The sequence below is a fragment of the Marmota monax genome, unplaced genomic scaffold (genome assembly GCF_021218885.2).
Source record: "Marmota monax isolate L192 unplaced genomic scaffold, Marmota_monax_Labrador192_F-V1.1 WCK01_AAM20220418_F8-fsc00068, whole genome shotgun sequence".
NCBI classification, from domain to species: Eukaryota; Metazoa; Chordata; class Mammalia; order Rodentia; family Sciuridae; genus Marmota; species Marmota monax.
Window position 1 is genome coordinate 8,183,118 of NW_026692352.1, and position 25,882 is coordinate 8,208,999.

Below are 25,882 nucleotides of genomic sequence, written 5' to 3' on the forward strand. Positions count from 1 at the left end.
ACACACACACATACTAACTTTCTGGGAATGGTGGCACACACCTATGATTCCGGGTACTTGGGAGACTGAGACAGGAGGAACACAAGTTCAAGGCCAGACTCAGCAACTTAGTAAGACCCTGTCTCAAAAATTAATATGGGTTGGGGATTTAACTTAGGGGTAGAGTGCCTCTGTGTTCAATCCTTCATAACACAAAATTAAATAAGTAAATAAATAAAAACATATACCGACTTACAACTAAATATAAAATTCTAATAAAAAGCCAAAGAACATAATTCAAACAAGGTTTCAGAAGAGAAAATACAATGACTCAAAATAGCAAAAGATTCTAACATTCTCACAGAAGAGAAATGTAGATAAAAAATTACCCTATCATTGGCAAAGATCTAAAATAATGATGAGGGGGCTGGGATTGTGGCTCAGAGTAAGAGCGCTCACCTCGCACATGTGAGGCACTGGGTTCAATCCTTGGCACCATGTAAAAATAAAGATATTAAAAAAAAAAGCCAATGGAAACATTTAAATTAAAAAAAGGGGGGCTGGGGATGTGGCTCAAGTGGTAGTGCACTCGCCTGGCATGCGTGTGGCCCGGGTTCGATCCTCAGCACCACATACAAACAAAGATGTTGTGTCCGCCGAAAACTAAAAAACAAATATTAAAAAATTCTCTCTCTCTTAAAAAAAAAGAATGATGAAAGAGTAAGTTGGTAAATGTGTGGGAAAATAGGCATCCTCATACATTGCCTGTGGAACATAAACTGCACCTTCTGTGACCAATTAGGCAACATCTATCAAGATTACAACATAGCCAGGATCAGTGGCAAACACCTGTAATTCCAGGATCACAAATTCAAGGCCAGCCAGAGTGAGACTCAGAATAAAAAATAGAAGGGCTGAGGATATATGTAGCTTAGGTATAAAGCACTCCTGGTCAATCCTCAGTATTGGAAAAACAAAACAAAAACACACACACACCCACCCCAAGAAACCCAAAACCAAAGTCAAACAAAACAAAACAAAACAAAAAAACAACTGCACATAGCCTTCAACATAGAAATCCCACTTTCAGAAATTTCATCTTTCATGTATAATCCTTGCACATATACAGAATGAAATATTGATTGCATCATTATTGTACTTGAAACACTGAAAACAACTTAAATGTCCATTAAGAGAAATCTTGAGGGCTGGGGTTGTGGCTCTGTGGCAGAGCCCTTGCCTAGCATGTGTGAGGCACTGGGTTTGATTCTAAGCAGAACACTTTTTTTTTTTTTTGGTGGTGCTGGGGATTGAACGCAGGGACCTTGTGCATGCAAAGTGAGCACTCCACCAACTAAGCTATATCCCAGCCCCTAAGCACTGCATTTAAAAAAAGAAATCCATCAACAACTAAAAATAAATGTATACATAAAAAAGATAAAAAAGAGGAATCTGGACAAATTAGGGAACATCTATATACTGGATTTTATAGAAGACAAACTCTAAAATGATCTCCAATTACTTCTGCCTCCTGTTATTCATGTCAGTATGGGTGGAATGTGTGATTTCCTTCTAACATACAGAATGTGGCAAAGGTGATATCACTTCCATGATTCCATTATGTAAATTTACAACATCTATCTCGATGTCTCTCTTACTGACTTTGATGAAGCTAGCACCTAAATAGTGATGACTCTACGGAGAGGACCTCAAGGCCAGGAATTGAAGGTGGTATCCACCCAACAGGCACAAAGAAACTTGAGGCTCTCAGTCCTCAACCCTAAAGAACTGAATTCTGTCAATAGCCATGTGAGTGTAGAAGCAGAATCTTCTGTAGTCAAACCTTCAGGTAAGCTGCCACAGCTCCAGGTGGCACCTTAATTGCAACTTTTTGAGAGATCCTGAAGTAGAAGACCCAGATAAGCTGTGCCTGGACTTGTGACCTACAGAAATTGTGAGATAATAAATGTATTGTTTCTAGTCACTGTTACTTAGAAATAAATCATTAACACAGATACTATGCAGATGTTAAAATAATGCAATTTTATAGGATGAATCCCCAAATATACTACGCACAAAAAGTGAAGTAAAAATGGTGTGCTTAATGTTATCGTTTGTGTGTGTGTGTGTGTGTGTGTATTCTCCAAGCATAGAAAATCTCTGGTACCTCTGTAATGATTACAAGAAATTAATAACAATGGTTGCCTTTTTTTTTTTGGTACTGGGGATTGAACTTAGGGGCACTTGACCATTGAGCCACATCCCCAGTCCTATTTTGTATTTTATTTTAGAGACAGGGTCTCAGTGAGTTGCTTAGTACCTTGCAGTTGCTGAGGCTGGCTTTGAATTTGTGATTCTCCTATCTCAGCCTTCTGAGCTGCTGGGATTACAGGTGTGCGCCACCGTGCCTGGCAAATGGTTCCCTTTTTTACAAATTTTTTTTTTTCAGTTGTAGATGAACACAATACCTTTATTTTATTTATTTATTTATTTTTATGTGGTGCTGAGGATTGAACCCAGTGCTTCACATGTGCTAGACAAGAGCTCTACCACTGAGCTACAAACTCCAGCCCCAGTGGTTGCCTTTTGGTATAGAACTGGATGGCACCTTTCCCATCCAACTTTGGGCACCTTTTGAGTTTTACTTCAGTATATAAAACTAATCTTAAAATTGTACCTCTCTTCCTGGCTCTTATGACCCTCTACTCACTAAAAAACTTCCTTGTGGGCAGGAATGTATCTTTCTTTCTTACTTTTGATTTCTAGCATCTACCACAGTGCATAACACTAAATAATGAATAAACTTGATTTGCAGTTTTAGGAAGGATTAAAAGAGGTTACATGGGCTGGGGATATAGCTCAGTTGGTAGAGTGCTTGCCTTACATGCACAAGGCCCTGGGTTCAATCCCCAGAACCACACACACACACAAAAGGTAACACATAGCACAAGACTTGGCACTTAGTAGATACTCAATAGAAATGAACACAATATGGTATCTTCCCTTTTTGAATCAGTCAAATGGGTTGTCATGAAAATGGGAATAGAACCTCATTATGTATTGCTCCAAAAACAAACAGGTGTGTCAGAAGAAGAAAAATATTAATTAATCAAGTATACCTTAACAGGGAGGCTGGGGCTGTAGTTTAGTGCTAGAGCATTTGCCTTGCATGTGTGAGGCACTGGGTTTAATCCTCAGCACCACATAAAAATAAATATTTAAAATAAAGGCCCATCTACAACTAAAAGAATATTAAAATAATAATAATAATAAGACCTTAACAGGGTTGTGGCTTAGCGGTAGAACACCCGCCTAGTGCGTGTGCAGCATTGGGTTCGATCCTCAGCACTACATAAAAATAAGTAAATTAAATAAAGGTATTGTGTCCAACTACAACTAAAAAATTTTTTTTTAAAAAGAATACCTTGGGGCTGGGGCATGGCTCAGTGGTAGAGCACTTGCCAAGCATGTGTGAGGCATAGGGTTCGATTCTCAGCACCACATATAAATAAAGATCCAGACAACTAAAAAAATGTTTAAAAAAAAAGAATACCTTAACAAATATCTGCATATATTGGAAGGGTTTAAGAGGTGATGGATACTGCTTAATCAGCCATTTATTCTTTGTCAGAACAACTGTAAAAAATAAAACCACTGAGGAACTCTTTTGAGAGCCTTTGTAAGATGGACTTTTTTTTTTTTTATTCATATATACCACTGTACGTAAGTATATGACGGTCCTGTCTTTTCTTGTGTGGCATTGGGAATAGAATCCATAGCCTTTAGTTGCAGATGGACACAGTACCTTTATTTTATTTATTTATGTGGTGCCGAGGATTGAACCCAGTGCCTCACACATGAGAGGAAAGCGCTGTACCACTGAGCTACAATTCCAGCCCCTGGTCCTGTCTTTTTAAAGAATGGTTGTATATATACAAGTATATTGGTTTTATTTCTTACTCCTAAGTTTGAAAAAAAAACACCACTGCTATTGATCTTATAATAAAATGCAGATGTTGTGAGAAACTAATGGCTATATTCATTAAAGTTTTTATTTTATTTTTTTGGTACTAGGGATTGAACTCAGGGGCACTCAACCACTGAGCCACATCCCAAGCCCTATTTTGTATTTTATTAGAGACAGAGTCTTACTGAGTTGCTTAGTGCCTCGCTTTTGCTGAGGCTGGCTTTGAACTTGTGATCCTTCTGCCTCAGCCTCCTGAGCCACTGGGATTACAGACGCGTCCACCGTGCCCAGATTGATTCAAGTTCTTAAGATTTAAAAAATAGTCTCAGCTGCCATTAGTACAGTAGCCTATTTCTCTGAAGCACAAAAGGATAGAGGGGCCAAAAGCTATTTTTACCATGGTCATGCTGGAAGTATAATTTTATTAAGCTACTGAAGAACAAAACATTTTTTCAGTATTTTATTTAGAGACAGGGTCTCACTGAGTTGCTTAACCTCACTTTTGCTGAGGCTGGCTTTAAACTCACAATCCTCCAGTCTTAGCCTCCTGGGCTTCTGGGATCACAGGCATGCACCACCATGCACAGCCATATTATGAATTTTCTTGTACTTATTACTAACTTCTGAAACATATGAATTTGTTGTTGAAAATCACCTGCATGTCTATAAAATTTCAAAACATTCATGAATCTAAAATATAGTACCTGTAAAATGTACTGGGTGGTAGGCAGGAAGTCTGGGTTCCAGTCTATGTTGGCACCAGTCAGTATTTCTATCTCCAGAGCCATTTTCCTCCTGATAATGGAAGGGGTTATTCTGTTTAAAGACTATTTTTTGACTCTGAGGAAAATGTAAATATAACCTAATAGGTAAAATAGATCAAAACATTATTTATTTGGTGGAAGGTGGGATGGAACCCAGAGGCTCTGAGGTAACTTTGAAAACAACCCTCCAGTGCTCAACCCTCCATTCTAGAAACCCCTGCACCAGATGAGTTCTTTCAGTTCTGTCATCACATCACTTTTACAGTAACTACATGCAAAGCCTATTAAACTTGGCTTTGAGATGCAGTCAAATTAATCTTCCACTTAAAAAAAATTTTTTTTGGCTTGTACAACTGGCGAAAATGTGTGGAGTTACATTGGTCCTTTGTGCTAATGCTTGCACTAGTAACATTTAGGTTTTAATCATGCTCTGTGTGGTGTGCTTGCCCTTTCAACTGTGCCAAACAATGGGACTAACAATACAAGTTTGGATCCCTGGGGAAAGCAGGTTAAAAAAACACACTCAAGTACTACAGTTTTTAATGGTAGAAGCAGATCCCTGGCAGTGGGAACACTGGGTGGGGACACTCAATTTTCGAGGAGAAGGGAAGAAAGAGAAAAGATTCATGTGTGAGTATTTTCCATATATATTATATAATATATACACATATATAATACAATGCTTCAGGCAATGTTTTAAATCACTTCTCAATTCAAGAGATGATGATTACAGGTGCAGTGACACCTGTAATCCCAGTGTCTTGGGAGGCTGAGATAGGAGAATTGCAAGTTCAAAGCCAGCCTCAGCAACTCAGTGAGGTGCTAAGCAACTCAGTGAGACCCTGCCTCTAACTAAAATACAAAATAGGGCTAGGGATGTGGCTCAGTGGTTGAGTGCCTGAGTTCAATCCCTGGCACCCCCTACCACCAAGAAAGAAAGAAAGAAAGAAAAAGAGAGAGAGAGAGAGAGAGAGAGAGAGAGAGAGAGAGAGAGAGAGAGAGAAACACAACACTGAGAGGCAAAGGATGGTTAAATAATTCTTTAAAATGGAGGTAGGGGGTCTGGGGCTGTGGCTCAGTGGTAGCGTACTTGCTTAGCATGCGTGACACACTTGGGTTCGATTCTCAGCACCACATACAAATAAATAAAAAATAAAGGCCCATCAACAACTAAAAAATATTTTTTAAAAAATGGAGGTAGGATTTCCAACCAGGCTGTATGACTCCAGGGTCCCAAAATTCTTTTCCTTTTTTCTGTACTAAGGACTGAACCCAGGGGTGCTCTACTACTGAGCTACACCCCTCAGCCCTTTTTCATTTTTGGGACAGGGTCTTGCTAAATTGCTGGGGCTGGCCTCAAACTTGCAATTCTTCTGCCTCAGCCTTCTAAATTTCAGGGATTATAGGCATGTATCATTGTACCTTCCTTTAGGACCATTACCTTATTTTTTGTAGTGGGGATGGTACCTAGGGCCTTGTGCATGCCAGGCAGGCACTCTACTAATGAGCCACATCCCCAGCCCCCTAGGTTGAATCTTGAAGTATGCACAATCAGATGATAGTAGAAAAGTCAGAGGGGAGAGGAAGCAGCATGAATGAAAGGAAGCAGAGGTCTAATATAGCGTGGCACACTGAGAATTTTATGTTGTTGAGAGAACCAGACAAGGGTGCAGGGGAGACTCTGGTGAGGCGAGAGGAGTTATGTTTCTCTTTCTCTTTGGCCAAATCTCCATCTTTATGTATCCAATAACAGATTCAAGAGAAGTCTGGGAAAACAGAATGGATTTAAGAGATGGAATAACTGGATTAGCATCCTAGGATGCCGCTGACCTTGGACTTTCTCTGATCTTCTTAGGGGGTGATGGGTAAATAAAATGTGTAAAAGTTCTGGTGTTGGCTAGATAAATGTTAGCTAAATTTGCATGTTTAGCATTAGGTGACTAGAGGTCCTAGATAAAATGTAGTACTATCAAGGAAGGGACAGGAAGAGACAAATCTGCAAAATCTCTTCAGTTCTTTCACACCAGGAAAAGTTTAAGTGGCAGCTATCAAAATTGCAGTGCTTGCTATCAGAAAAAATGAGCTGTTCAAGATGTCCTAAACTCAATATAAGAGTAGCTTGTATTTGGTTTATAGTCTCTGATGCCTGGCCAAAGCAGAACATTAAATAGTCTCCTGACTTTGAATATTATTATTGTGTAACTTCAATGGGGAAAAAACAAACAAACAAACAAACAAAACCACAAACCAAAAAAACAAAAAACAAAAACAACCCCACCACCACCACCATCACCAAAAACCTCCTAGAACAAGGTGTACAGAATGGGGGTAGTACACCATCTGCCTGTACGCATGCTAAATAGGAAAATGTAGGAGCTGGTAATGATCCAGAAGTATTCTGTGCAGAAATAAAAAAAAATGCCATTTTATTTATGTTTCCTTCAGTAGAGGAGTCTAATTATCCTTTATATCCTGCCAATGGTTAACTTAGTATACAAATAATTATGCTGTTAATCAGACTCCGTTAGCTTTCAGTAAACATAGCAGTCAGAGGAAGATGAGATTTTTTTTTTTCAAATGAATTTCACTGCTTACGGAGGGCAGTGGCTTCTCACCATGGTGACAATCAGGTTGCTAGGCTCAACAAGGCCAAGGATGGCAAGCATGGTCCTCTAAACAGATCTACTAAAATGAATGGCTCATGCCACCAGCAACTTTCTTCAAGTTCTGATTAATTTCCCATGAAATAATTGCTTGGCCTACTTCCAAGCAGTTCCTCTATTCATTGCTTCTTTGTCTTGCTGACAGGAGGGCCAGTCAACACTGAAACATACAGTCTGAACCAAGCATATGTGATGCCCACTGCACAATACACTGAAGTCAGTAACAAAGGGATAAAGGGATACTTCAGCTTCCAGGAGGTAAAAGGGAATACAAATTCACAGCAGACTTCCAGAGGCCCCAGGCCAAGGAGGTAGAAAGTTTCCATCCAATTAAAAAGAGGTTTTTCTTTTCTGAAGAAAAGGAGAGAAAGATGAGTCATTCTGGTTTAGCAAACATTTCCCAGCTAAAGCTTTTCCACCTATACTGTTTTGGTGTGAATTATAACCAAGGCTGAAATAAAAATTTACATTAAATTTCACATCTAGAAAAAATGACAATGATATACCATTACATTATCATAATAATCCAAATTTACCCAGTCATCCACCTATGTTTGACACTTAGCTGAAGCTGTTCATAGAAAATTAGCTCTGTATTTGGAAGAGGGAAAGGGACTGGGGGCTGTGACACTAGAATAAAAATATGATGAAATGTAACATAATTGAGAATTTTTTTGTGGTACTGGGAATTGAACCCAGAGGTACTTTACCACCAAGCTACATCCCCAGCCCTTTTCAATTTTTTATTTTGAGACAGGTATCATTAAGTTGCCCAGACTGGATTTGAACTTGTGATCCTTCTGCCTCAGCCTCTTAAGTATCTGGGGTTATAGGCTCACCACTGTGTCCATCTAGAATTTCAAGTAAGTGGAATCATAAAATATTTGTTGTTTTGTGTCTGGCTTCTTTCACTAAGCAGATTTTCAAAGTTCAGCCATGTTGTAGCATGTATCTGAACTTCATTCCTTTTTCTGGCTAAATAAATTCCATTATAAGTATATACCAAATTTATTTATTCATTACTTTTATTGATAGCCATCTGAGTGGTTTGCATCTTTTGGGTATGTAAATAATGGTGCACATTTCCACATTAATATACATGTACTTGCTTGAGTCCCTGTTTTCAATTCTCTTGGGTGTATAACTAGGAGTGGAATTGCTGGGTCACATGATTTATAAGTTTTAAAATAATTATAATTAATTATATTAATTTTTATGTAGATAGATATGATCCATAAGCAAACTAATATAAAGTTTAGAAGAGCAAAAAGTTTCACCCATAAATCTTAACTATTATTTTTTCATAGTACTAGGGATTGAACCCAGGGTCTCACATATGCTAGGCAAATGCTCTACCACTGACTACTATATCCCTAGTCACTTTTCTTCTTCGGAGACAGGGTCTCATTAAGTTGCCCAGGTTGGCCTTGAACTTGTTATTCACCAGGTTTAGCCTCCCTTAGTTGGGATTACAGATATGCACCATCACACCCAGCATCTGTAACAATTTTTACATAATATCTTTGTTTTCATCTCTACTTAGGTAATTTTATCCATAATGCATCCTTTTTTTTTTTTTTTTTTTTTGGGTGTGTGTGTGTGTGTGTGTGTGTGGTAGTACTAGGGATTGAGTCAGGGCCTTTTGCATGTTATTCAAGTTCTCTACCATTGAACTACATCCTCAGCCCTTTACATTCCATTTTTTAGTTTTCATTTAAAGCTTTAAGCTAACTAGTCTTTCTTAAATACTTTCTCAAACTAAAGACACAAATATGCTGTCATGCCAGAATTACAGGATTATGGGTAATTTCTCACTCTGCTTACCAAGTTTTTGTAATGTTATATTACTGTTATAACTTAAAAACAAATTTTAAAGATTTATCTTACCAGTTAGTAGTAAACATTTCAGAAGTATAAATATAATTTAAATGTGCTTTTTTGATTACCTGAATAGAATCTTCAGTGAAGAAATACTATAGATGGTGAATAGTAACATGAGTAAGATTTTAATGGGAAGTTCTGTTTAAAAAAAAAAAATGATATTTTAACTGGTAAGTGAAAGATTTATGATACTTAAAACTATATACACACACAAACAGTTAATTATGACAATAATATTTTTGAGTTTATGCATTTTTGTGACATTTAGAGATATTTTGAACTAAGGGCAAATTGAAGATTTTATTTAAGATGACATCTCTGAAATTTTAGGATTGTTGAAATTAGAATAATGATCTCCAGCCTTGACTAAAAAGGCACATGGTGTCAAATGCATCTAAAAAGAAGCTGTTTACCTGGGGCAGTGAAGAGCAGAGGGAAGAGAGAATAATGTCCTGTTGTGGTCAGAATCAGAAAAATTGAAGCATCTCCTGCTTTTTCCACAGACAAAAGGCTAAAAATAAAAATTCTTACAATAATTCCTTAAAGTAACTGAAATCATACTTGCAAAGAGCTTGAATAAACCGCTTCTATCATTACTCTTACAACTGATTTAAGCTTAAAATAAGTACAGATTTTTCTACAAGTCCAATTCAATTGAGAATAATTTTTTATTCTAATTTGTTATATATGACAGCAGAATGCATTACAGTTCATATTATACATATAGAACACAATTTTTAATATCTCTGGTTGTATACAAAGTATATTCACACCATTCATGACTTCATACATGTACTTAAGGTAATGATGTCCATCTTATTCCACCATCTTTCCTACCCCTATGTCCCTTCCCTTCCCCTCTCACCCCTTTGCCCTATCTAGAGTTGGTCTAAATCCTCCGTTGCTCCCCCTCCCTACCCCACTATGAGTCAGCCTCCTTATATCAGAGAAAACATTCGGCATTTGGTTTTTTGGGATTGGCTAACTTCACTTAGCATGATATTCTCCAACTCCATCCATTTACCTGCAAATGCCATGATTTTCCTCTCTTTTATTGCTGAGTAATATTCCATTGTGTATATATGCACAACATCTAGGTTGGTTCCAGTTTAGCTATGTGAATTGTGCTGCTATAAACACTGATGTGGCTGAGTCCCTGTAGTATGCTGTTTTTAAGTCCCTTGGGTATAGACTGAGGAGTGGAATAGCTGGGTCAAAAGGTGGTTCCATTCCCAACCTTCCAAGGAGTCTCCATACTGCTTTCCATATTGACTGTACCATTTTGCAGTCCCAGCAGCAATGTATGAGTGTGCCTTTCCCCCCACATCCTCACCAATGGTTTTTTCTATTCTTTTTTTTTTTTTAATATTTATTTTTTAGTTTTTGGCGGACACAACATCTTTGTTTGTATGTGGTGCTGAGGATCGAACCCGGGCCGCACGCACGCCAGGCAAGCGCGCTACCGCTTGAGCCACATCCCCAGCCCCTTTTTCTATTCTTAATAGCTGCCATTCTGATTAGAGTGAGATGAAATTTTAGAGTAGTTTTGATTTGCATTTCTCTAATTGCTAGAGATGTTGAACATTTTTTCATATATTTGTTGATTGATTGTATATCATCTTCTGTCAGTTCCTCGGTCCATTTATTGATTGGGTTATTTGTTTTTTGGTGTTTAGCTTTTTGAGTTCTTTATATACTCTAGAGATTAAAGCTCTATCTGATGTGCAACTGGTAAAAATCTGTTCCTAAGCTGTAGGCTCTCTATTCACCTCACTGATTGTTTCTTTTGCTGAGAAGAAGCTTTTTAGTTTGAATCTATTCCATTTATTAATTCTTGATTTTAATTATTGTGCTATAGGAGTCTTATTAAGGAAGAAGGGGCCTAATCCAATATGATGGAGATTTGGGCCTACTTTTTCTTCTATTAGATGCAGGGTCTCTGGTTTAATTCCTTGATCCACTTTGAGTTGAATTTTGTGCATAATGAGAGATAGGGGTTTAATCTCATTTTGTTGCACATGTATTTCCAGTTTTCTCAGCAGCATTTGTTGAAGAGGCTATCTTTTCTCCAATGTATGTTTTTGGCCTTTGTGTAATATAAGATAACTGTAATTATATGGGTTAGTCTCTGTGTCCTCTAGAGAATAATTTTTTTTTTTTTTTTTTTAAATAGGAAAAGTTAAGTGACTGATAGAGTATACCAAACCAAATCAGGAAATAACTTCTCCAAAGAAAGGAATCTTGTGGGATTGGGAGCTGCCTAGTGGTAGCAGTCAGGCAAACAGGATTCAGAATTTCATTTCCAACCCCATAGCTCATCTCCTAGATAATGCCCTATATCTTCAGTATGAATTCAGAAAAAGACTATTTTTGGGGGGAGGGGGCTCCAGGGATTGAACCCAAGGGTGCTTACCCACTGAGCCACATCCCCCAGACCTTTTTATTTTTTATTTTGAGACAAGGTCATTGTTGAGACTCTTTGAATGTGTGATTCTCCTGAGCTGCTGGGATTATAGGTGAGTGTCACCGCACCCAAACTGTTCTACTTTTTAATCTGACAATTTCATGTTGATAAATAAACCCAGAGAAGCCATAAACTGACCTCAAAATTTTGCTTTAATGTTCTTTTAGCGTTTTAAATGATTTCTCAAGATTTGAGAAAAACATCCAAGAAAAAAAGGCCAATTTCATTATCATCTATCTATTGGGTTTTAATTGTACATAAAATGGACACTACTACCTTTAAAATGCTTCTTTTTAGCAGGGCGTGTTGGTGCTCACCTGTAATCCCAGTGGCTCAGGAGGCTGAGCAGGAGGACTGAGAGTTCAAAGCCAGCCTTAGCAACTGTGAGGCACTAAATAACTCAGTGAGACCCTATCTCTAAATAAAATATAAAATAGGGCTGGGGATTCATAAATTCTTTGAGTCCTAGTTTCTGCAGATGTTAAGAAAGGGGATGATACCCATTTATTCTAATTATCTTAAAGACTGTTGAGAGGCTCAAAGGAAGAATGCAAAATAATAATAATGATAATAAACAAACAAACAATATTGGAAAATCTACTTCTGTAATCTAAACATTACAGAATTATTTCAGAATGGTCTCAGTCCTTACTTTAACTAACACTTAACAAGGAACCATGGGACTTTATTTTAACAGAGGAGATATTGCCAAAGCCCAGGCTTTTTCTAAACCATGTTGCCATTCAACATCCACACCTATCATGATATTTAATTATTACAGTATTTTTACCAAAAAATGTAGAAACATCACATGCATTTTTGCATACCTCGGAACCTTCATGGGCCCAGGGATCCCAAGTAAACATTCCTGTCCTGTTGAACTGTTCCTTTGCCTTTGCCTACCCTGATGAACATGACAAAAAGGAGCACAACAAATGGAAAACAGCAAGACACTGTGAAATATGCCAGAAATGCAGACTGACTAAGCTATGTGCTTACCTCATTGGGAGAATTGCGAGGAGTATGGCTTTTTCATGGACATGCCACCCAAACATGAAGGAGCTCAAGGCACAAAGAATTAGACATTGGAGAAAGCCTCTAGGCCCTTGGGGTTTAAACCAAAGACAGAAAATGGAGGGCTAGAAATAATAAATAAAGATAAAATTTCAGTGTCATTTAAAATCCCAGCTTGACAGATCAGGCAGATGCAATTTGTATTAATGCTGAAAAATAATAGACAAGTCTCTATTAAATTGGTGTAATTTATCACGGTGTGCATAGTCCTCCATTTTTTTAATGTAATCTTTTTGTTTGTTTGTTTTTAGTAGCATGTGGACATAATATCTTTATTTTATTTTTTATTTATTTTTATGTGGTGCTGAGGATCAAACCCAGTGCCTCACATGTGTTAGGCAAGCACTCTATCAATGAGCTGCAACGCCAGCCCCATAGTCCAACAAACATTAACATGAAAGCAATTACTCAGAATAAGCAGGCATTTGGAAGTGTGTATTTAACTCATTAAAAGCAATTCTAATTATCAAAATTAACAAATGACAATTAAGTTCTGGATATACAGTATAATGATTTATATCTTTATAATTAGGATTAGCTCAATCTATTAGATCAAACTACAAAGTTTAGATATTTTTGGGCTAATAAGTTAGATGTTACCAAATTAATAAGCAAACATGTACCTTTTTGGGCTGGAGTATAATTTACAATAAAACTACTGCTTCTATACGCAGCTTACTAGGCTGAGATTTTTGAAAAAAGGTTTTGACCTCAGTGAAAACATGTGAACAAGTAGGCCAGCAGAGCTTAGTTATCTACATACTAGTACTGCCACGTACCTAAGTGGAGTCAGGTGTCTTGCAAATAAGTTTGGAAATGAAAATTAACACTGAGCATAATCATCAACAGGATTGAATTTATTGGAATTTTACTGAAATTATATCACAAAATTGAAGTCACCATGATCACTAACAATGAATGAAGGCTCTAACAGCATCTGACTCAACAGACTCAACTGATGTGCAAAGAGTCACTATTGACTTTCTCAGCTCATTATCTATATCAAGACAAAATATCCATGCCATCTAGACATATTTGGAATGCTGATCATTTAGTTAGGATGAAAAAAACAAAACAATCTGGATGATCTGCCACAAAGATTTCCTCTCTCTTCACAGCATGGTTCATGTCTTCTCTATGGGCTTTCTTTTTTCCTCACCCCAGGGTGGACAGATGGTCTAACAGCCACTGGCAAGAATCTTGCAGAGGCTTTATTGGCAATCCTTCCCTACCATGTACAAAGTTTCTCTAAGAGTTGCCAGGAAATGCTTCAGTCTGCAGGATTACAGCCATGGAATTCACCCTGCAGCCTGAAAACCTTCAAGTTGAAATTCAATCAGCCACGCAACAGAAAAGCAGAGAAAACTCAAGTAATACCAGCTGAATTCTTACCAGTATGGCGATCAGAGTGCAGATGAGTGTTGCCAAGGGAGTCACTGAGGGAAGGACTGTATGTTGGAACTGCTGAACCAAACCACTTGTCATTGAGGCCTTAGGGATCTTGTTGGGATCAAGAAGTTTCAATTCCAAACCTAGAGAATAAATAAATAAACAAACACACTCGCACACACACTCATACACACACATATTTGTAATTAATGGGACTCCATAATTACCTTGAGAAAAAAAATTAAACTACTAAATCTTCTTGTTGCTTAAAGCAAGATTTCATGAATTTAAGTCTGTACTGTCCTACCTCTGACAGAATGCCTCTTGCTTTAAGTTATAATCTATAAAGTAGCTGTTTGCATTGAAATGGGGAACTGTGGCAGCCTACAGGAATCTTGTGGGCAGGTAATATGTAAACAATAATCTGCTCTTACCTCTTAAATGAAGCAAGTTTTTGGAATGCAGACTATGTCAAATCCCAACTTTGAATCCGTAATTTCTTTTCCTTTTTTGGCAGTAGGGATTAAACTCAGGGGCACTTATTGCTGAATTACATCTCCATCCCTTTATTTTTTAATATTTTGAAACAGGGTCTGGCCAAGTTTCTTAAGACCTCGCTAAGATGCTAAGGCTGGCCTTGAACTCAGAATCATCTTGTGTGAGCCTCTCAAGTTGATGAGATTAAAGGTGTGCGCCACCATACCCAGCCTGAATCTTTCACTTCTTATAGGAGAAAGTCCATAATCTTAAATACAAAGTCTTCCATGATCTAGCTCCTTCTTACTTCTCCAGCCTCATCTCTTCTTTGTTAAATGTGGCCTGCTTATCACGAACTAACTGTGGGTCCTCAACATATCACTCTCAACATCTGTGTCCTTTTGCTCAGGCTACTCTTTGCTTAGAATGATCTACTTGTTTTGCCAAATTAACTCCTAATTCACTTATTCATCTTAGTTCCTAAATCGAAAAGCAGAGATGATTTTCTTGTAAGCTTTCTATTGAAGTGTTTGTATACTACACTGTTTTTGTTTTCATGCTCATTTCCTTTATTATACTATGTTCCCTTAAAGACAGAAATGATGATAGGATGTTGTCTCCTCTGAACAAAGGAGTTAAAAAAAAAAAACTTGTTAAATAAACCAAGTTTGGAATAATGATGAAAGCGCCTTCTCAAACAAGCACCAGAGTAACAGGACAGTCACAGATAGTTTGAGCACCTGTAAAGCCCTTCTAAATGCCATTACAAATCTTGAGGGAGAGGGGTGGGGCTGTAGCTCAGTGGCAGAGTGCTTGCCTGGCATGTGTGACACACTGGGTTTGATCCTCAGCACCACATAAAAATAAATAAAGGCATTCTTTCCATCTACAAGTACAAAACTAAAAAAAATTAAAATTCTTGAGGGAGGTCTGGAGATATAGCTGTTGGTAGATTGCTTGTCTCATATGCACAAGGCCCTGGGTTCACTCACCAGCATCACCCCCCGCCCCCTGTCCCATAAATCTTGAAGAAAAGATGTAGACTACTAAAATATTTTCTGCTTATTCACCCCTTTCTCTGTCCCCTTTAGCCCGTTGATTCTCTATTAAAAGTTAACAATTATTTCCCTGCAACACAGTTGCCTAACTTGTCACTGACTTTCTATGTGAGACATCTTTGAGGAGGCAGATATACAAAGTATAGCAGTTTCTTGGTTCAGATAAGGCAATTGGCTCTGTCCTGCTTTTTCTCACCAGGGTGGGCATGATTCATAGACGGGAATGAGTTATTCCATAGTGAGTTATTTTTTTTTTAGTTGTAGTTGGACATAATACCTTTATTTTATTTATTTATTTTTATGTGGTGTTGAGGATTGAACCCAGGGCCTTGCACATGCTAGGTGAGCGTTCTACCACTGAGCCACAAACCCCGCCCATAGTGAGTTATTTTTAACATAACCATCTCAAGGTGTACATTAGTGTTCATTACAACACAAACATGAAATGCATTGCCTAAGCCAGGCATGGTATGTGTCTGTATAGTCTCATCACTTAGGAAGTTGAGTAAGGAGAATCACTTGAACCCAGGAGTTCAATATCAGCCTTGGCAAAACAGTGAGATTGCATCTCAAGAAGGAAAAGAAAGCTAGGTGTTGTGGTGCATGCCTGGGATTTGGGAAGCTGAGGCAACATGATTTCAGGTTCAAGGCTAGCCTCAGCAACTAAGTAAGGCCCTAAGCAACTCAGTGAGACTCTGTCTCAAAATAAAAGGGCTAGGAATGTAACTCAGTGATAAAACATCCCTGGGTTTAATTCTCAGAACTGGGGGGGAAAAAAAAGGAAAACGTATAGACTGGGCTTTTTAATTTCTTTTCATCTCATGCTAAAATGCATGGTTATCATTTTCCTTATTGGCTTAATATCCAGAGTCACAATTTATACATTCTCTATTCTTGCTTCTTCATACATTTAAGTTTAAAAGTAAGGTTAGTTCTGCTGAATGTTTTACTTCAGGCAAAAATTACCTCCGAAGTATCTGTATATTGTTTTTTACCAAGAAAGAATTCCATTTCCAAAAGGAGCTTTTTTAAAGAATGCAATTTGTTGACTGCACTAAACCTCAGTCCCAAGAAATGTTTCCTCTGTTCATCCTGAGGGCTAAATGCAGGACTGGAGAAAAAACAATTCAGGCACATTCACAACATATTTCTGGATGTGACCAGTCCTATCAATATTCACAGTCTAAGTTTTGAAAAGATATGATACCATACCAATGACAGACAGAACTTTGTCCAAAGCATTGTATAAGGCCCAGAAGTTTGGAGCCCAGTATGCATGGCAGAGGCCCCTCTTGAAAGGAAAGAGTCGGGAAAAGACTTGAGGCAGCTGGTTCTGTTAAAAAAAGAAGTGATTGAACAGTCATCAATTTTTCCCAATGTCAAAAACAAAATTGGAAAGCTGTCTATGGCACAATGTGTAGAAAATTATAAGGTCTAGTACCAGTTTGTTCCTTCAAGTAAACAGTTGTATGATCCTGAGCAGTTTATAGACCTTTTTTAATCTAATCTTATCAACCAGTCAACGGGGCAAGACACATAAGAATACACTGAATACAAGTTCCATACTATTATGAAGTAAACAGTAATGAAAGAATTTGTAAGGTGCAAAGGAGAATTCAGAATGCAGATCATCCAAGTTTACTGGAGTGAAGGGGAGAGCAGGAAAGTCTGTAAGAGATATGGTACTTTTCAGTTTTAGTAGAAGTTAAAACTGACTTCAGGGTGGGGAACAATAGGAAAAAAGAAACACTTGAACATCTCTTCTAGGCATTTTGCTGTATATGAAAGATTATAAAAACACTGATTTGGGGGGTTAGAAATAAATTTCAGCAAGTACGTGAATTTGAAATAAAAAATCCACAAATAATGAGGATCACTTCTGCGTATATCTGTGTGTATAATATACAGTTAACATATACATGTATATATATACATGTACACATTTGAATATGCACAACAATGTCTGAAACAATACTACCCTAGTTTTGTGAAAGTCAAAAAGGGCAGAGGGTAAGAAATGAGTAGTTTTACTTACTTCATATATTTCTGGCTTTATAATTTTCTATTAAACAATGACAAACACATGTATTTCTTTATTTTTAAAAAAGAAGAAAAAAATAAACAGGCTTACCAAGGCTAGGAAAGGACCCAGCGAAAGAGCAGAAACCAGGAAAACGATGAGTCCCAGCGAAATAACACGGACAAAGCTGAAACTGTTCCATCGGACAGACCCATCTACAGAAAAGGAACATTACCATTAACCAGCAGCTTAGAGAAATATAACCCAATAATAACTGGAAGTATCCCCTTTGGGCTATATTGAAAGAACAGAAAAGTCAGGATGGGTAAAGAGTCAATAGGATCAATAAATGAGAAATATCTGTTGTGAGTCATAAAAAACTTTATACAGTAAGGCACTAAGTCAATACAGTTAAAGAAGAAAACAAAAAAACATTTTGTTATCAGTAAAACTTGCCTGGTTTATTTGCAGTGAAACAGTAAGAGCGTAGCAGATATATACCGTAAGCTGGTGCTACATAGAGGTAGATGTGCTTGAAATGTAGGAGAACGGCAAAGAAAAATGCTCCTTCCACATGCCTTTTCTAGAAGATTGAAAAGGGAAATATTACTTTAAAACTCAAGGTAAAAGAAATTGCAATAATTTAGTATCCTTGATTGAATCCTGAAAGAGGAAAAAGGACATGAGTGGAAAACTGGTGGTCAAGTAAGATGGTAACATTAGGGGAAAATAGTTGAGGAATACACAGGAACTCTGTATTATTTTTACAACTTTTGTGATTACTCACAAAATTTTTACTGAAAAACAGAAAAACATCCAGGGATGGTTGCACTCACCTATAATAGCAGCTACTCAGGAGACTGAGGCAAGAGGATCACAAGTTTGAGGCCACCCTGGGCTACTGAGAACCAGTCTCAGAAAACAAAAGGGCTGGGGATTTAACTCGGTAGAAGGCTTGCCTAGCACATGTGAGCCCTGGGTTCAATTCTCAGTGCCCCACCCGACAAAAAAGAAAAAAAAAAAACACTTTGTTAGTTTGTTTTATTGAAGTGATGGGGATCTTGCTATGTTCCTAAGCTGGCCTTGAACTCCTGGGCTCAAATGATCCTCTAGTCTCGGCCTTCTGAATAGTTGGGACTACAGACTTGCTCTATGCATCCAGCTAAAACAATGTCAAATATATTTTTTTATTTTAATTTTTATGTTTAGTTGTTGATAGACCTTTTTTTAAATTTATACGTGGTACTGAGAACCAAACCCAGTGCCTCACACATGCTAGGCAAGTGCGCTACCACTGAGCCACAGCCCAACAATGTCAATTTTCAAATAAATATATTCTAAAATATAAATGAAATATGCTATCTGGGATATATTTAAAAATAATCTAACGTGTATCTGTAGATCACTGTTCTATTTTCTCTACTTCTGTATGACTGCCTCATTTTTTTCTTTTTTCGCAGCGCTGAGGATGGAACCCAGGGCCTCACATGTACCAGGCAAGCGCTCTACCATTGAGCTATGTCTTATATAGAAAATTTAAATCATACAAATATATCTCTGGGAATATAGCTCAGTGGTGGAATGCTTGCATAGTGTGTGTGAGGTCCTGGATTCAATCTGTAGTACAGTTAAAAAAAAAAGTTATAAAATTGAAGGTAAATATTTTACAGACAATATAAGGAGGAGTACAAAGGCAAGTGATTCTAATACTTAGCCTAGTGGGTTCATAAATTCATTATTTCAACAAATATTTATTAAGTACCAAGCCTGATGCTTGAGATACAGGATGTATCATTAGTAACAACATACTACAAATCCTCCCTAAGGAGCTACAGCCAAAAGAATTCAATTACTTTCACCCCTTAAAAAGTCTTATAATACGTGGATTTCCAAAGAGGAATTGGGAATAAGAGTATGAATATATATGATGCTATACTAAAAAATTTAAATTTTTTTTTTTTTTTTAAGATGGGACCTTGCAATGTTAACCAGGCTGGTCTTGTAACTCCTGGGCTCAAGAGATCTTCGGGCCTCATCCTTCAGAGTAGCTGGGACTAAAGGCATATGCCACCATCCCTGGCTAAATCTTATATTACTATTACATATCAGGTAACTTGTTATAGGTTGAAGGTACCAGGTATAGCACTTGATCCTAACAAACTACCTAGAAATACAGGTATTTTGATTAAGAAACAAAACCCCAACCAAAATAAAAACAAGTTAACTATAATTAAAGAAGTCTGAATTCTACCTACCTCACAGGAATTTTGGAAAGATCAAATGTGGTAATGGTCCTGGTGTTCAGAAAGGGAAACTGCCAAAGGGACCATAAAAGGCCAAGTTCCTTTTCTTACTGTTTTATCAGGTGTGGTCTAGAATAGGTAAGTTTAGGAATAATAAGGAAATAGAATGGGATGCTTCCACATCTCTCTTCACCAATTTCATAACTTAATTTAAAATCCAAATAAAGTCTAGTTGATTCTACAGTCAAATTTTAGTTCATTTGTTCAACAACCATCCAATAATTGATTATTCACTGAACACCAATATGTTTCACACACTTTGTGGCTTTTTATTGCTAAAAAGTTCATCTAGCTGGGTGCAATGGCACACGCCCGCAATCCCAGCTGTTCGGGAGGCTGAGGCAGGAGGATCACAAGTTCAAAGCCAGCCTCAGCGAGACCCTGTCTCTAAATAAAATACAAAATAGGGCTGGGGATGTGGCTCAGTGGTCGAGTACCTGAGTTCAATCCCTGGTACCTGCCCCCACCCAAAATGTTTATCTAGGCATTTAGAGTTGACCAAGAACTTTATTTAATTTTTTATTTATGTTTTTGTGGTGCTGTTGTTAAAACCCAGGGCCTTGCACATGCTGGGCAAACAGTCTACCACTGAGCTACACCCAGCCCCTACAGCTGACAAGGTACTTTAAAACAGATACCAAATTTGATCTTTCCAAAGTCCCTGTGATAGGAAACTCCATTTTACAAAAAAAGAACCAAGGGGTAAGTTTCATTTTATGGATGAGAAAACAAAGGCTAAGATGGTTCAATGACTTGTCCCTGGGCAGTGATTCTCAAACCTGATGGTTTAAGAAAATTCCTTGGGGAGATTCCTAAATATCAATTCCAGAACTGAAGAGTCACCTAGAAATCTGAATTTCTGATTTCTTCCTCTATAAAAGGAGGATAATAGCTAAGACAACTTCACAGAATGCTTGTAAGGTAGCCTTAGTCAGGCATCCTATGTAACGAATCTGAAAACAGCCAATGCACTTGTGTGCTCATTAGTGTTAATTAGGATTTCAACCCAGGTCTTTTATTTTCCATTACACTATTCTACAAGCTTTTATGGTAAAGCACCACCATCATAGTTACCACACTGTAAAAACTGCTAGAGATCTCATTCCTATGGAAATGGTATCAACCTAACATAGAACTCAAATTAAATTCAAGCCTCCCACACTCTTAATAAGTTCTTAGAGTATAATTTTCTCATCTGTAAGATGGAGAAAATTACTGTCAAAAGAGAACATGGAATTTTTGAGAATACCCAATAAAAATGTCTATAGCACTTGGAAACCCTAAGCAAGGGGTCAAATAAATTACCCACTACAATGTTGTCTTCATAAGCAATAAACTAAAGGGAGAAAAATCTAATTAGGCACTTTGTGTTTACCTGAAATAACCGTGCAATGGAGAGCAGCATTAATCCAAATAGGAATCCATTGTACTGGAAATGAATATCTGGATATATGTCAAGGAAACACATCAGAAGACCCCAAATTCATAATGAACAGTGACCGCCAAATGAATATAGAAATTGCAAATGCTTCCTTAAAGACAAATATACTACTAATAATTTGGACTTCTCATAAATGTTTTCCATAAAGAATCAAAAAAATCTTCTAAAATTAATGTTAAAGAAGAAAAACAGAATCTTTCCTATGGTTTTTCCTAATTTAACGGTCATCAGCTAAGGTGCAAGAAGTTTCTATTTTGTTTTGATGTTTGTGGGGTCCTGGGGATTGAACCCAGAGGCAAGTAGTCTAACACTGAATTATTTTCCCAGTACTTTTTATTTTTAAATTTTGAGACAAGGCCTGGATAAATTGCTAAGACTGGCCTCAAACTTGTGATCCTGCTGCCACAATGTCCTGAATTGCTGAGATTACAGGTGTGTACCCACCAGTTTACATTTTGTTTCGTTTTTCAGAATTAGGGTTGAAAAATGGAGGTACCTAATAGCCATTTAAGGCTGCTAGCATGCAGCACTTCATTGTTTGACGTAATTTGAAGTAATACACAATCTCTTTTAAAAAATGTTTTATTTGGGGGCTAGGGTTGTGGCTCAGAGGAAAAGCGCTTGCCTAGCATGAGTGAGGCATTGAGTTCAATCCTCAGCACTACATAAAAATTAAATAAAGGCATTGTGTCCACCTACAACTAAAGAATAAATGTTTTTAAAAAAGTTTTATTTGTTCTTTTTAGTTATACATGACAGTAGAATATATTTTGACATATTATACATACATGGGGTATAACTTTCCATTTTTGGGACTATACATGATGTGGAGTTACACTGGTCGTGTATTCACATATGAACACAGGAAAGTTATGTCCAATCCATTTTACTGTCATTCCCATTCTCATCCCTCTTTCCTCTCCCTTCCCTTCATTCCCCTTTGTCTAATCCAGTTAACATCTATTTTTTCCTTTCCTCTGCTTATTGTGAGATAGCATATGAATATCAGAGAGAACATTTGGCCTTTGGTTTTTTGGGATTTGCTTATTTCACTTAGCATGATAGTCTCTGGGTCCATATTTTCACCTGCAAATGCCATAATTTCATTCTTCTTTATGGCTGAGTAATATTCCATTGACATACTCAATCTTATTTATTAAGCTTCACAATGAATTTGTGAGGTATTCAGAATTACCATTTATTGATTGATTGTAGTACTAGGGATTGAAGCTTAGTGGTAGGGCAATCTACCACTGAGCTACACCTCTAACCCTTTTTTTTGAGACTATTCATGGTCCTAAAAGCTACAGTGACAACATAACTATGATTTAAGTGCAGGTCAGATTAAAAACAAAGTCCAAGTGTTCTCTACACCAGTCTACCTTTATGAAAATTGCAAACTATTAGATTTCTATCATTAGGATTTTAATTACATAAAGATCCTCTGAATTTAAGAATTTTGCCTGTTAATAGGTAGTAAGCCAAAATGGTAGGAAAGCATGAAGGTCTGGCTGCTCCTACATGTAACATCCTTTCCTATAAGAGGTATTTAGTATAATGTGTTATAAACTATTTAATATATATTAGTTTAATCTAAAAACAGTCAACAGTTGGGCATGGTGATACATGCCTGTAATACCAGTGGCTGAGGCAGGAGAACTGCAACTCTGAGGTCAGGCTGGGCAATTTAGTGAGACCCTGTTTTTTTTTTTTTTAAAAAAAGGCCAGGGATGTAGCACAGTGGTAATCCTCAGTACCATTTAATTAATCAAGACAGCTGGATGTGGTGATATAATTCAATCCTCAGTGCCAAATTAAAAAGAAAAAAGACAGCTGACAAATTTGAGCATACACATATATGTGAGTATACATACAATATACACACACTCTCATGTATGTATCAGCATATTGTTTTACTGATTTTGCTTTCTTGTGGTACTGGGGATTGAACCCAGGGCTCCATGCATGCTAGGCAAATACTCTACCATTGAGCCACATCCATAGCTCTTTAAGAATAGTTTAAGAGATTTTCATATATTACCACTAACTTCTCAGGGACAAAGTGTTCCAACAGCCAGAGTCCACTAATAAAGGGCAGAAAGCATAGTTTTAGAAGCCCATTAATTCACCTGATGCCAATTTTCAAAATAAGTTCACATTTAGAAATCATAATTATTAAAAGATTTAATCTTATTAGTATACTTTAGAAGACATAAGGAAAATATTACACAGAGTATCAAGGATACGGTCCACAATTAACAATCCGAAATTCCACAATAGTAACACTGAAAGAATAAACTTTGGTTTCTCTGTAAGTTCTTTACCCGCCTTTTTTCCATTGATGCATTTACAGCACCTATTGATTCATCAGGAATGAAACGAAAACTTTGATTTTTCACTAGAGCATCACGATACTTCTGCAGAGTACACTATGGTACATTTTACAAGCCATTACTGACAAACTGTCCATGCTATTCTTAGTTGCTTATAAAGGTGGCAGCAGAGACAAAGAACTCAGGGCTGGTTCCATGTCTTTCTCAGCTATGTTCTTCTTAATCGAAGTCTTCATTTAATTAAAAATAAAATTAAAAGTAACCTAAAACTCCAAAATAAGTCTTTTGAAAACTGAAAGTACACATATTATTTCAGTCCTTCAGAATAAAAAAACGCAGGGGCTTGGGATGTAGCTCAGTGGTAGAGCATGTGCAAGCCCCTGGGTTGAATCACAAACCCCAATGGAGTAGCAAACTTGAGACTCTTGCTTGTCCAAATAATAATTTTATAAAAATTTTATGTAAAATTGTATGCTATTTAAATGTTGTGATATATTAACAATAAAGGTAATAAAAAATATAATCCCATTTTTATTTTATTTTATAAAAATTATAGTAAGGGCTGGGGATATAGTTCATTTGGTAGAGTACCTGCCTTGCATGCACATGGGTTCAATCGCAAGCACCACCACCACCCCCCCCAAAAAAAAAATATATATATATATATAACATATACACATAATACTATAGATGTAATATATATAGTATTATATATGTAATATGTGTGTGTATATACACATATATAATATATACATATATACGTATATATTATATATATGTATATATGTATATACATATGTGTGTGTGTGTATATATATATTAAGGCCCCAAAGAGACCAAATATACATCAAAATGTTAATAGTAACAATTATGGAAGGGAGAAAATAGGGTCATTTTTACTTTGTGTTTGTATGAGTGCTTTTCCAAAATTTGTCAAAGATGTATTATTTTATGAAAATATGTTTAAAAATGTGTTACATTTGAATATCAGCTAATTTTAAAAACAATAAAGGGCCCAGCATGGTGGTGACTGTAATCCCAGCAGCATGGGAGGCTGAGGCCAAAGGATCACAAATTCAAAGTCAGCCTAAGCAACTTAATAAGACCTTGTCTCAAAATAAAAAATAATAAGAGATGGGGATATGACCCAGTGGTTAAATGTCCCTGGGTTCAATCCCTAGTACCAAAGCAAACAAAAAAACTATAGAGACAGTTAAAGAGGGTACTGCTTTTCCTTGATGAAGACTCAGCTTCCTCATGAATAGGTACAGTAACCTTTTAGAATAATTGAGAAAATTAAATAAATTAATAATCTACCCACAGTGCCTGGTTCTGGGAATCGGCATATACATTTTGATGCTTTTATTTAACTATTTTCCCTACTTTGAAATTAATTTTGCTCCCTCTCCTTTTCTTGGAAAGAGCTTGAATTCAAATATTTTGAGTTAAAAGGAGTATACTACAAATCATCTTCCTTCCAACTTTTGCCAAGTCACAAAGAGTGAAAGAAAGGAGGTCAAACAGGAATTACTCAATGAGAAAAGCAGAGATTAACACATTCCCAAGGGACTCTTCCTGACTGGGACAAGGGTTCAGTCTAGAGGGTCTCACTAATAGAAAGGATCCATTTATGCCAAGGGTCACTGAACGGACATTAGTTATTGCTCCGTCACAATCATACTGGCAGATTTAAGTTTTATGAAAGGATGGAAGCCAACTTTAAATGAAAACTTACATATTTGGAAGTCACTGTGCAAGATATACTATATATGAATATTTATTTAAAACTAAGTTATAAGATGTAAGATATAAAATATAAAAAGGTTAACATAAAGAAGAGTCTTCATGAAGAAAACAATCCAGAAATAACAACTAAAAGTACTAAGATTTCTTGAGTTTAGCGGAATGTAAACTTCTAACAGCAGACTTTGGTGATGAACACAATGGATTATATGTGCACAGTGTTTATGTGCATCCCAAAGAACAAGGCAGCCATAAAAGCCTCTGAGGGCCTGATGCAAGGAAGGAAAGAAAAGCATGTGGAGATATTCTGGCTGGGAGAAATGGTC

At 37.0% G+C, this 25,882-nt stretch overlaps 1 protein-coding gene across 3 annotated transcripts in view; it reads right to left on the reverse strand.

Moving 5' to 3' along the window:
* Window positions 1-7,119: 7,119 nt before the first annotated feature.
* The window catches only part of Alg8 (ALG8 alpha-1,3-glucosyltransferase), a 32,494-nt gene continuing 13,731 nt past the window's right edge, over window positions 7,120-25,882 (reverse strand). The window contains exons 4-13 of one of the 3 annotated variants that reach the window (XM_046442066.2): window positions 23,727-23,836; window positions 21,415-21,482; window positions 18,238-18,319; window positions 17,848-17,951; window positions 16,929-17,049; window positions 14,185-14,324; window positions 12,718-12,857; window positions 9,668-9,765; window positions 9,320-9,392; window positions 7,120-7,724 (exon numbers count right to left, since the gene is read on the reverse strand). In XM_046442066.2, the coding sequence (XP_046298022.1) occupies window positions 7,493-7,724; window positions 9,320-9,392; window positions 9,668-9,765; window positions 12,718-12,857; window positions 14,185-14,324; window positions 16,929-17,049; window positions 17,848-17,951; window positions 18,238-18,319; window positions 21,415-21,482; window positions 23,727-23,836 (1,168 nt within the window). In that variant the 3' untranslated portion in view covers window positions 7,120-7,492. Of the gene's footprint in view, window positions 7,725-9,319; window positions 9,393-9,667; window positions 9,766-12,717; window positions 12,858-14,184; window positions 14,325-16,928; window positions 17,050-17,847; window positions 17,952-18,192; window positions 18,320-21,414; window positions 21,483-23,726; window positions 23,837-25,882 lie in introns of all 3 variants that reach the window. The other 2 variants (XM_046442065.2, XM_046442067.2) reach the window with 2 other exon arrangements.